Below are 13,380 nucleotides of genomic sequence, written 5' to 3' on the forward strand. Positions count from 1 at the left end.
AATAATCATCAGAAACTGGCAACCCACGCAGGAGCTTAATGGTGCTGATCCACAGGTTTAGACAGAGATTAGGGAGTGAGAGGAGGTGAGGTGAGGAGAGAAGGATATTTAAGAGAGAAACATGAGGCAAACAGCACTTTAGAGGGGAAAAAAGACATTGACTCTAAGACTGTGACACTTTTGAGGGTACCATACAAATTATGATTGTACTACCAAGTATGGATTCACATTTAAGTCAATTGGAGTTTAAGTGCAGCAAGAGTGCATATAGTTGACATGGTAACAGTCAAAGGTGAATACTTGTCATTTTTCTAAACCTGACACAGACACTGCTCCGTGCAATGCTGACCAGGACTGAATGTCTTATCTAAAACACAAATTATTTCTAGGACCATGTCACAGCCCTAAAGTCCCGTTCAGCAGCTGTAGATAATATTAGCAGCATGGCTACAGCCAGTGCTGGAAATGTTGAACCATCCATGAATGCCAAAAAAATGCATTTAACCTCATCTGTGGGTAATTCGACAAATACTTGGATATGTTATAGCTAGAGATCAGGTCTTCACTGTCAAATTCTATATCTTGTGCAGAACATAATGAATTCCATGGATCAGTATTAAATGTGGATGACACTTAACCTTAATTAACACTATTTTTAAATGTGCAAAGTTTATGTCCGCTGTTCACTTTTCTTTCTCTCATCTTCTTTCTTCTCTGGCTTTATAGACTGTGGATCTGAGGCTGACACTGTGGTCCAAACCAACACTTTCACAGCTACCAAATGATATAAACAGATTTCATGTGCTGTGGCTGGAGCCTCGCTAAAACAGGGTTCCCGAAGGTTGGATGTGTGTGTGTAAGATAAAGTGGCAGGGAGAGTGCAGTGCCAGCACTAACACCGGGGCCTCAGCCAGGATGAAAGGAGCTGTCATGACGGCTCACAGAGGAAAAGAGGAAAAATCCATCCATCTGCACTCCTCTCCTCTACATTTATCCTCTCCTCTCTCCCTGTCTGTTATGGTTCTGCTTTTGAATCCATATAGGTTATATAAAGAAAGAAACCACTATTTTTCACAGCCAGGATAGTGCAGAACATTTTGTTGGTATATTTCCTGTACGCTTTTCTTTCCTGTCTTTCAAAAAAGAGAAAATTACTATCCAGAATGTTGAGTGTACAGCAAATATACTGTGCCACAACATTTCTTAAACATATTCCTTGAACTAATAAGGTCAATTGAATGTACCTGAGCAGAGCTAAACCCATAACGACTTGTGTATCCTGAAATACTTTGCTTTAGTGATCAGCATCAAAAGAAGGTTGAGTGAAAGACCTTCTTTCATTTGCTGAGGCTATGGCTGCCAGCCTTGTGTGTATGCTTGTGTGTGTATGTGTGTGTGTGCATACATGCATTGGGGGTTGACTGTGACAGCTCAGTGATCAAAACCTATGATGGGAGGAGAACAGGTAACAGACTGGTCTGGGGGGGGCTCAGGTAGCAGCCGCTGTCAATCTTCGTCTCTTCCCTGAAAGCACTGGTGTGTGTGTGTGTGTGTGTGTGTGCACCTGTACACGCTCATAGGTTTGTTACACATGCACGCATGCACTTCGGTGAGCATGTACAGTGTATGTGTTTGTTCTTTCATGTGTGATCTTTACAGGTTCCATCAACAAACAGCACTGCTGGCCTCCAAACAAGTCCATGTCTGTCTGCTCAACTGTCACAGGGCAGCAGTCAGAAAACAGGCCAACATAGTAAAGTGATGCACGCTGCCCTAAAACTGTACACACTGACTGTGTAATGTAGTGCATAACTGAAACGCTTAGAGGGCCAGGCTGATAAAATATTTAAAGTTACCTGTATTATATTAGGATACTTGCCACAAAATCTAAGGGGCATTGTAGACATTGGTATAGTGCATTCAAATAGGGTATTACTCAGTTCAGAATACTCAGTTTTGTTAGCTAAGTATAATACTCTATAGGATTTATTTAAGAGCATGCAGCAAGGTAATTGGACTTGCTGGAGTTCCTTGAAGATGTTTTACTGCCCCCTTTAAGCAGCCTCATCAGTTCAGAAGTGACAAAGCTGCTATAAGCAACCAGTCTAGTTGCCCTGCTTCAAGCTCTATCAACTAAATAAAAAATGATGAATGAGAATCTTCATCTGCACAAATCAGTATATTGTATACAAAACTTTTTTTTGGCCAAATTAGTTCCTAACATGGCCAAATTCACAAAAGATTCAAAACTTACACATCCACCAGCCAGGATCTCAGCAGCCAGAGGGACTGTACCATCTTTCTGTCTGGTCTTTCCTCGCACAAAGTCATTCACCTGCAGACAGAGCAGTTCTGGTTTTATTGGAAGAATATGAAGCTACTACAGTAATTATGATGAATATAAAGTCTTTGAGCAATACATGAATCTGGAATAAAAGTGTAACACAATGTTTTACTACTCATACTGTTTAGTTTGTTGATTTAATCCACAGCTGGATTTATAAAATGACATCAACATGTTGCAATGACAAAAGTAATGCTGATGTTGCAGACCACTAAGTGTACCACAAGGTCACAGGTAACAGATACAGGAAGATTAAGCAGGTTAAAGTATGTATTTATCCATGTGTTGTATGTAGTATCAAATTAAAAGAAAGTCCATCTATTAAAATGATGAAAGCGCCTCACGCATGTGAATGTGCATGCATGTGCCAGCACTCATTCACAGTGACTTACTGTGAGCTTTATGGCTTTCTCGGGCGCCACACCCAGTAGCTGTGGTACCAGACCTATCATTAGGAAACGACAAGATGATTAGAAAAAAAAAAGAGTGCTGTGGTACCCCTACTCTCACACACGTACATACATATACACATCCACTTCCATACACTCCACATCAAGTGTGGCTTCCCGCTGCATATGTCCGACCGTTCAAAATCCCCCAGACACTAATGAAATCTATTGATGTGGAGTGTGGGGACATCAGAGTAGCAACAAGAGAGAGAGAGAGGAAGAAAGGGGTAAAGAGAGGATGAAGTGAGTGAAACTGCTTCCCAGAATAGAAAAAAGAGCAGAGTATAAAACAAACCAACCAAAAGTTTACACAGACCTCAATTACAACCCAGAGCTGGATAAAAATAAACAAAATAATCACAACAGAGCACAATGAATCTTGGCCCCCTACCCAGCCCCAAGGCAAGAAGCACACATACAGTGATTTCTTCAAAGTTAATAATCTACAACAGTTTGAGTGTAGTAAGGCCGCACTCATATACACACACACAATCATATCCTCAATTTGGAACTTGAAAAAGGACCTCCCTTGATCTCATAAAAGAAAACAACAATCAAGTATTTTTTTTCTAAAAGTTTGCATGGTTGAATACACAGAAACTTTTACTTGTGTTTTGATCCTGAAATATTAGAAAAGGTTAATTTTGTCAACATTATTGCTATATAATCACATTTTGTATAGCAGATGTGTTTTGTTAATGCTCTTTGTGTCAATGTGGCTTAATGCCGAAATGATGCCCACACATGCACATAGACAGTAAGGAGCAACATTGTCAATACTGCACATACAAGTCATTAAATTAAATAACTACAATAACCATTAGTAGTGACCAGACAACCAACATAAAACATGGCATAACTACAGGTTTTGCTGCCAGGATACCTGTCTGGCCATCTATCTGGAGCCAGACCTGTCTGTCTCTGTGTCTGTGAAGCCACTTCACTCCTGATAGGCTTTGTGTTTCCCACAGAAATTCAAGTATTCACGTTTCCTCTCTGGAGCCCAGTTCTGTCAATCAAAATCATGGGATTTTACAAAGGCCGCGCTGCTGTTGCATGGGACCTCTTTTCAATCCTTCTTTAATCTGACCCTAACAATACAGACACAGACACACTAACCGCAGTTTCTGAGGACAGGGCAGGTAGTCATTACTTGCCCAGGTATGTAGGTACCTGCATGCCCAAGTGGTTCTCTGCATGCCTACATAGTTGTGCGTCTGTTAAGTGTCTGTATGAGTGTGTAGGTCTAGACGTGCACCATCACCTTATTGTGACACAGGCCTAAAGGTATGTGGCCTTGCGTGTGACGTTCATTGTCCTGCTCTGTAAGTCCCCTGCCAGTCGGTAATCACTTCAAAGAAGACAGGTCAACAGAGAGGTGAACCCACACCGCCCTCCTGTCCACCCTACACTTTTCTTCTCCTCTTGTCTCCTCTCGCTTCCCATCCCTTTTATTGTCACCACTACTCGATTCTTCTTTCTTCTCTCTCAACTCTGGTGCTCTTTCCTAAAAGGCTGTTCTCTTGATTTGACTGCCTGTGAGTTCTTTTTTTCCTTAAAGCTGTTTGCAAATAAAATTTCATGTCAGATACGGACTTTATTTACTGCTTGATTTAGTTTTGGTTGAACAACAGGTAGTACTATTTAACACTTACAGGAATTTATTCATTTATTTTTTTAATAATATGGATTGCATAGTGCAAGAATAATGCAATACATGCAACACAACAGCAAGTTCTATCTTAAATCGAACAGTTTGTAACCCTAGATATAATGACATAATGTAAACATGCGTGGCACTGCAGGTATACATTTCCTGTTTGTTTTTGTACTGACCTCGGTAAAGGCCAAAGAAGCCCTCATAGCGCACCACCTTCTTGAAGCAGTCAAAGCTGTTCTTATACATGAGCTCTCCCACTAAGGAGCCACTGCTTCTCTGGTTCTGCATGCGTGTCTTCACCAGGTCGATGGGGTACACTGCTGTGGCACCCACCGCTAGAACACGGGACAAAAGACATATATTTAGACATTGGTCACAATTTATGAGGATTGTTTTATATATTTTAACCTCAGTTCTATGAGTATGGCACCATCATCCTTTTACCTAATACATCAGCATTCCTGCCTCTTGTTTGTGTGCTATAAAGGCTGCAGATATAAATGAGCAGAAAACAGATTTCTTCTAGTAGCACCTTCTGACACTGTGGACAATGTTCTTGTACTTGTAAGCCACAAATGTAAGCCTTAATTGAGATCACAACTACACTGACTTATTAAGCCCATTCCGTGGGCTTAAATGTGATGTTAAACTGAAACTTACCAAAGGTGGTGAAAAAATACAATTATATGTATTGCTAGGTATAGTTAATCAACAATATCTTAGTTCATTTGGGTTCTTTAAAGGAGGAAGATGTGGAGGAGCAGTAAAGGGAAGTTTGTGAGAATAATGCTGTCCAACTGTTTTGAGTCTTTGGCCTTTCACGTGGACACAAACAAAGAGAACTGACCCAGGGCGACAGACTTAATTAGAGAGAGAGAGAGAGCGAGAGAAAGAAGAAGGGATGGCAGACCCGTACCTCCTTATTAAGCTGTCTCCCTTGGGATAAAAGATGGAGGAGAAGGGATGAATGAAGAAAAGGAGGAGGAGGTGTAGAAAGACCATGGGGTGTCTAGAACCAAACACAAGGACCAGACACCACTCTCTACCCACCCCACCCTCATCATCTGTCTTCTGATAACTCACACAGGTACAAAAGGACACACGGGAGGGTTTTCCCATGGCATGCAGAGAGACATCAGACAGGACAGAGCAGGACTGAGGGATGGTAAAGATAGAGAGATTGAGCGAGAACAAGAAAGAGTTGGAACACTTCTCTTTAAGCAGGGGAGTGACTGCTGCTCTTGTAAGGAAGGGAGAGGGCCATAGAGGGGCCATTGTCCTGTCTCTCTCACCCTTTTCTTATTAGGACAGCACAGGGCGGGGGGCAGGTAGGCAAGCAGGTAGGTGGATAGGTGGGTGACTGGTGGGGGTGAAGGTATGCAGGGAGCCAATGGGGCGTGACTCTTACCCCCTGCTACTGAGCCAAGAGTAAATCTGTAGACCGACTCGGCCACCTGGACAAGGATGGGGCGGGAGCCGTCACTGCCCTGGTGCTGCCCGCACACAGGAAAAGAGACAATAAAGACATTAGTACAATGCAAATTAAAGACAGACAGCAGCTAAAGAGAAACTTTACACTAGATGTGACTACTATGTCCTAGAAACCCCCCATATCTCCTATACAGGGCCCAGTTTCATCATGGGAAATGGTATACAGTAAGAATGACAATTTTATAAAATAAAGCTCACAAGAAATGGGAAGCTACATGCATATAAAAGTATGTTTTAAATGATAGACTTAACACAAGCTATACACTACAGAAATTAGTACTAGCAACAGAATGAGTTCTGAAGTATGAGCTTTGAAATGTGTGTTGTCCTTTTGTTAGTTTCAGGATTGTTTTCTAGATCTCTGCCCTGCACTGCCCGACTCCCATGATAAATTATTGTTTACTTTTTTGATTCAAGGAACTGATTGCACACAATTTAGCAAACAAGTTAAGACTTAAGTGTTAGTATCTTGTATTAGCCACACAGTATCAGTCACACTGCCCCATCCACCTGAAGTACCTGTCACCTTGTCCAGGCTCACTAGACCCTGCAGGGAGGGAAGAAGACAGGATTGCATGTGTGTGTCTGACAGTGTATGTGTGAGGGGGCTGGGAGAAAAAATCCACCTGTCAGAGTGAACTCCCCCACTCCCTTTACACAACATCTTCCACTTCATCCTCCTCATTTCTGTCTGCCTGAGCACTCATTAAGCACTGTTTGGATGTTACAAGGACAAAAGAGGGAGTAAGTTAACGGGATAGAGCAAGAGAAAAAGAGTGCAAAAAGAGCAAGCGAGAGAGAGCAAGAGAGAGAAGTAGATCAAAAAAAGAAATGGAGAGAAGAACCAAAAGATGAGGAGAGAGAGCTCTAGTTAGCTGGCGGCCAGCCCCTCAGCCTTAACCACAAGGGCCTAAAGTGGCTCATTGTGGCGGGACTGGCGTCTGCGTAGTGCTGGGCCCCTTTGCTTTCTCCCCTTTGGCCCCAGCCTGCTCCAATATGGCCTGGCCAAGCCTTCACTGTAGTGCTGGAACCCACCAAGCAGCAAAACTCTGAACAAACTAGAGAAAATAGTCCTCTGCTCATCTGTCTGGCTGTCCATATGTCCTTCTAACTTTCCCAGCTGCAAATTGCACTTGTTATCTCACCATTACTTGCAACATAAAGCATGTTTGACTTTCATTAAATCTTGAGGATGGCTCTGTCAGTCTTTATTTCCATGGATTTGGGAGTTTTGTTTCTTTAGCCATCAACCACATGTCATGGAGAGGTCTAGTGGTGATTTTTCTCAAGAGCATCTTTTTAGGTTCAAGTCAATGATGGAAATTGGTATATACTTTAGAAAATGAGAACTGACCAGCTGGCTTTTTGTGGGAAAACGTTCCACCTTACACCAGACTAAACTTGTTTTGTTCAGTGTCTGCTGTATTTCTTTTTTTCATTTCAGTCTCAACCCATAAATTGTGAAATTCACACCAAAATCACAAATCAAACTGATGTTTTGTTTTAGAAGATGAATTACATGTTACCAGGAGATAATTATCCTTAATTATGAATTATCCAGTCATCTGCATGTTAATATTTAGCCCATGAGAATGTATCAGGTAAGAAAAGGGCTGCCAATGTGGAAGTGGAAACCAAACACATCAACAAGTCTTCATTTTCTGTACCTGTCTCTGGACCTCAGCCAAGTTGTAGGGCAGGGCGCCTTCCTCCAGCGGAGCAATCTTCTCAATGTCTACTAACCCAACACGTCTGGTGAAGAGAAAGAGACAGCAGAGAGTGAGAGGTTTCAAGTAACTCTCAGAGGATTATTATATTTCATGCATGTATCACCAAGACCATGACCTTTGCAAGCAAAATCCGTCAGTCTGAAATTACTCAAAGTTTACAAATACTTTTTCCAGTGGCATTCACAAATCCAGACCTGCGTTTGAAATGGCTGAATTAGACAGCGAATCTATAGAAACTGACAACTCATATTCCTTTATCACTTTATCCAAGTACAACAAAGATATTCAATCTTTGGATGTCTTTCCATTGCATCTCCCAGAATTCCCAGGCTCAGGGAACTGGGAACGCCAAAAATCCTCCACCACCTTCCCCTCCTCTGAATATTGGGGCTATTATCTCTCACATCTCCAATCAAGGGGAGAGGAGAGGGCTATTATAGTATCCCATTGCCCAGAAATAATAATCAGGTGGTGTCTCAGGCCAGGGTTAGAAATTATGAGCACACTGGTCGGGCCGCAAGGCAGACGCAAAGGAAGTGGGGGGAATGTGAGACATATACAGTTGTTTTGTGCCACGGATCATAGTGACTGGAGTCAATCTTTTTTTTTAAGATAAATGAGAGTTTGGATTGTGTTTGGACTGAAAGAAGATTCTCTGGCACTGGATACATGTCTTTCTTTTGATCCATTGCAGGGAACTTTGAGAAAGTGCTCGTCTCTAAGGTATAGACCCTGGGGCTAAATGTGCACTTTGGGGGGCAAGTTTGGAATAATCTTACACTACATAACTTCCAGACTAGCAGGAGAAATATAAAATTGAGACACTATTCCTCTGTAGTGCTGAAACATAGCAACAATTTCTGCTTTCCTTTGAAGTATACAACAAGCACACCAGCCTGCTCGGCCATCATACTGTATCTCCATTACTGATAATTATGCTCATACATGTCACATTAAACTGCTATAGACATAAATAAATGTAGAAAACCAGAAAATATGGTCCAAAATGTGGTTACATTACACTAACTGAGGTATTAAATAACAATACAATATATATGGTATACATGTATACCATAAACTGTGTGCCTCTGAGTGTGTGCTTGCGTGCATGTCTGTCTTACCCACGAGGCTCTGCCAGGTCAGCCAGCTGAAAGAGGATGTCCACCTCCATAGGTGTCACCTGCCCGAACTTCTGGGCCGCTACAATGAACTCCTCTACAAATAAAAGAATTTTTCATGTATTTTCCATGGACTGTCACATCATAACATACAGATGCATATAGATATAACCATTACCTTCCCCTGACTATCTGTGTACAGGTAACAACTGCAGCAACTAAGCCATGTTCCCTCAACATAACTCAAGCTGGGATATGGGATGTATGGGATGTACAGCAACCAATACCTTCTGCATGTATTAGCAACCTCCACTGGAAGTTACACAGGAGCATCAGGTAACATACGAAAGCAGCTGTTTATCCACTCCGTGACACTTCTGACTGTCTCAGATATTATAAAGCAGCATTGCAATGTAAACTGACAGGTAAATTGAGAGGTTATAGCATTTTCACTGTAATAATACCACAACACATCACATAAGACAAGGCATCAATCTCCCTGTCCACTGCATGCTTCACAATACCTTCACTTACAAGGTTCACCTTCTCTGTACTTTTGGACAACTCTCCTGTTGGCTGAAATAGTGTTGTTTCCCATTCACAGCCAGCAGACCTTAGAGATAGCCAGCAGACCACATGGAGATATTTGCTGAATTTGGACAAAAGTATATTGGACTGAAATGTTTTACTCCACCTTTAACTCAGTGTATGGAGGTGTTGACAATTATCTTAACAGATGGCTGCAAACCATCCAAGTGCATGCTGAAGTCATGTCTGATGGAAGCAACAACTACATCATTGGCAAACCACAATGCGTCCACACTGGATGCTATCAGCTCCTTGGCTGTAACTTACAATTGTGTTCAAGAAAACTATAAACAGAATAGGAGACAATGAACAGTCAATATTAGTTTTAGTGGTAAGCTTAACTTGATGCAGAGACAGGTGACCAAGGGCTGGATGATACTCTGACCGAATGCCTGCAGTTCTACACAACCATGGGCAAGGCTTTAACTGAATCTGAGATGTTACATTGCATTGTGCTCTTATTGCTTTTGTCAATACAGAGGAGCACATACACTGAGAAACAAAAACATAAGAGAGATAAGGTTGGGCTTGAGACAGCAGGGCTCTGCAGTCAATGGCTGTATTAAATATTAGAGTGCTTATGATGGATTTTTCTCCACAACTTCTGCCAGTCACAGCAGTTTTTCTCTGTGCCTTGGTTGTGAGTAAAAACTGTCAAAGCATGTTGAAGAAAACAGAATAAAAAAATATGTCCATAGAGAGTTATGGACTTCAAGAGGCCTTTGAGGCAGCTTTAGTATGTGGTAACTTAAGACCTGCTCTATTGTGAGGTGAAAAATGAACAGGTTGACTGTAGGCTGGTTTACAGTGGAGGAGTCAGCATTGTTTGACCTGCATTATTCAAAGTGCAGCAGGCTGGGGTTGTGACAAAGTCGGCCTACACTGGAGCCATTCACCCCGCCAGAGCTCAACTTACCCCTGAGGCATGCTCTTTCTCTCTCTCACACACACACACACACATATCTATGGGTACATGCAGGTAATGCTCAAGCATGTGAGACAGCATACTTACACAAGAATAAAATCTCTCTAACACACACACACACACACACACACTCAAGCACACACTCAGGCTCAGACAGAATTCTGTCTGGGGAGATCACAGATCACAATGCTGATAACTTGTCTACCGTCTGTCTGTTGTCTCTACATATACACACATGTATACACAAACACACAAATCATTGCACATATGCAGATGACTGACACCTAGACAGATATTATATAGTCAGTAGATATCATTATTTGAAATCTAAAAATCACAATTTGTAATTAATCCCGTGGTCAGTAGATCTCATCCTCAGGGGACACTGAATGCTAAGCTTAAGCAAAAAAACTATGCTGATCAATCTGATCACTGGAATTTAATTTTTGGACCAATTACTGGTGACAGTTCTGGCCCAATGTACATAATTTCACCTGATTTTAACCTGCTAAAAAACATAAAGTCATGATTAGTGCATAGCCGGCTGAATTAAAGGTGTATTCTATTAAGGTCATACACATGTGTGCACTCAGTGTTGTGTAGGCGTTAAGCGCTGTAATGGTGTCTCCAAGGCAAAACAGTGGCCTTGTTGCACATAAGGAATCAATCAGGATTATTACGCATGTGTGCATGCTTGGCTGTGTTATGCTTGTGTGTATGTGAGAAATGTGTGTAAAGAGTGTATTGCAAAACACACACACATGATACATGTGGATGTCTGTACACTCAGTGTTTTTGGGCCAGCCAAGTAATACGTAGAACTGAGCACTTGCAGTCCCTGAGGAGGCCATAATGACTCAGGGAGTGGAGAGTGGGTGGGTGGTGGCTGCGGAGGTCTGGCTGGCTATGGGCCACCATGGGTCGAGCCAAGCCCAGGCTTGGTGTACCCATGGTGGGAACAGCCTGTAGACTGCATTGGCTCTTGGTCTGGGTCTGGTATGGTCCACACCCTTGATAAGGCTTCAGATAGCATCATAACGCTACACTAGTGGCTCAAGGCAGTGTGGAGATAGATCAGAATAGTTTCTTAAAGACAACCAGAGCTGGAGAAAGCAAGAGAAAGAGAGAAAGCCATCTAGGCTTGCTGCCAAGTATTGAGGAAAGGAATGAGAGACAGCAAGTGGGGCAAGCAAGTGAGGGAGATAAGGATTTAAAGGAACTAACCATGGGAGACATAGGGATGTGTATAAGAAGGTCATGGAAAGACAAAGGCTGACGGTTCAATAGAAAAAACGGCTTAGCTTTGCATCAATAACAATTATTGTGAAGTTAGAAAAAGGTAATAAAATAGTTACAAAATGTGCATTTTGTTCTATAGGGAATGACCACACACTGCTTTCACAAAAACAAGGACAAACTTTGGAAATTTTTTAAGAATTAAAACACTCATAATCAACTAAAAACAGATGCCAGTATGTGTAATCGTACAAAGACGGTGACCATAAGGGATTGTGGGTGTGCAGTACGTGTGCTGGGTCAGATCCAGCATGCCCATTTAAATGCCACTGGGAAAAAAGAAAACCAAACAAAAACAAGTTTCCACCCCACTCCAGATATCTGGAGAGCACATTACCATACAAAACAGAAATGTGTTAAGCTTACATTTTGTGCCTTGTGTCTTCTTACACAAATCTGCTTTTTGGTTTGTCTGGATTAAAATATGTTTGTGAACTTTGTACCTTTGGTGACTTCCACATCTCGACGGTGGCCAGCCAGGGTGCTGTAAATCTTTCTAATCAGCTCCATGTTGTTGAGCAGTGAGTTGAAGCCGTTAAAGTAGGAGAAGCTGACATGATGAGATGTGCTTCCCCCTGCAACCTGAGCAAGGAAAAAAAGGAGTGTTTTAACAAGCAATTTAATAACATAAATAAACGTAAACTTTCATACAGCATATAGATATTCTCACAAATAGACAACAGGTAAATTGAGTTTACAGCATGTTCACTGTAATAATGCCAGGGGAGAAGGAAGAAGTAAACCTACTTTTTCCATCACATGATGCTGACTCTAAAGGAGCTTAATTAACTTTCTTTATGAGGTGGAGGGAAGTGGTAAAAGAACAGTAAATAGAAAAAAAGGTAAGAGATTAAAAATAGATACTAGCCTCTGAAGGACATTCCAGACTACCCCACAACTCTTTTATGTGAGCCATGCTCCCACCTTTGTCAAATGAGGCTCTCTGGGTCTCAAGAGTAGCAGCTCTAAATGATGTCTGTGTGTTCAAATATGTTTCATGGATGCTGCTTCCTGTTTCAGGTCTTACATTTGTTTTACAAGCTTTGCTGCTCTTAATGGTGGAGCCAGGAGAAAAAAAATGTAGAGCTGCCTTTCACTAGATGGCACTGTTTGCTTTACAGACACAGTCAGAATGGCTGCCTGCTGCTCACTTAGGTTTGCAACAAGAGAGGGAAGCTCTGACTTGGGTGAGACTGCCCTAACAGAGAGACACTTTTGTATCTGTTCATATCTGTGAGCCTATAGAGATGGATCTTCCCACGATATCCAACACAGAGTTTCACAGAGGGGGAGAAGAGGACAATATTTGGGTGAAAAGAGTGTGGTGCTGATCATTTATGATAAATGGTGAGTCAATTAAAGGTTGCCGTTTCACTGTTTGTGTTCTGCAGTGTTTGTGAGATTTTGAGTGTGTGTGCATGTGTGTGTGTGTGTGCAAGAGTTTACTAACAGCACACCAAGATGCCTGGTCGGTGAGGTAAACACAGTGGAGAAAATGACAGAGTCTACAAGGTGTTTATGAAATGGGGCAAAACATGGACAAAGACACAAGACGCACACGCACAACAAAAACAACCAACACACATAAAAAGGACGGGACACAAAAAAAGACAAACATTTTAGAGTTCAAAACAAATAGAGCACACGTACGCACAGGCGTGCACACACACACAAAAACACAGGCAAAGATGATGGACTGTAAAGCTCCAGTCTCCATCTATCTCTGTCTCTATCTTCCCATTCAGCTGGCCTGCTTGGCTTTGACACTGCCAGAGAGGT

At 41.9% G+C, this 13,380-nt stretch overlaps 1 protein-coding gene across 1 annotated transcript in view; it reads right to left on the minus strand.

Annotated features, from left to right (window-relative positions):
- The window catches only part of slc25a13 (solute carrier family 25 member 13), a 37,267-nt gene that overhangs the window by 9,476 nt on the left and 14,411 nt on the right, over nucleotides 1-13,380 (minus strand). The window contains exons 7-13 of the mRNA XM_028428705.1: nucleotides 12,045-12,183; nucleotides 8,796-8,889; nucleotides 7,612-7,696; nucleotides 5,862-5,946; nucleotides 4,630-4,788; nucleotides 2,737-2,789; nucleotides 2,255-2,335 (exon numbers count right to left, since the gene is read on the minus strand). Of these exons, the coding sequence (XP_028284506.1) occupies nucleotides 2,255-2,335; nucleotides 2,737-2,789; nucleotides 4,630-4,788; nucleotides 5,862-5,946; nucleotides 7,612-7,696; nucleotides 8,796-8,889; nucleotides 12,045-12,183 (696 nt within the window). The remainder of the gene's footprint in view (nucleotides 1-2,254; nucleotides 2,336-2,736; nucleotides 2,790-4,629; nucleotides 4,789-5,861; nucleotides 5,947-7,611; nucleotides 7,697-8,795; nucleotides 8,890-12,044; nucleotides 12,184-13,380) is intronic.

The sequence above is a fragment of the Parambassis ranga genome, chromosome 2, assembly GCF_900634625.1.
Source record: "Parambassis ranga chromosome 2, fParRan2.1, whole genome shotgun sequence".
Lineage (NCBI taxonomy): Eukaryota > Metazoa > Chordata > Actinopteri > Ambassidae > Parambassis > Parambassis ranga.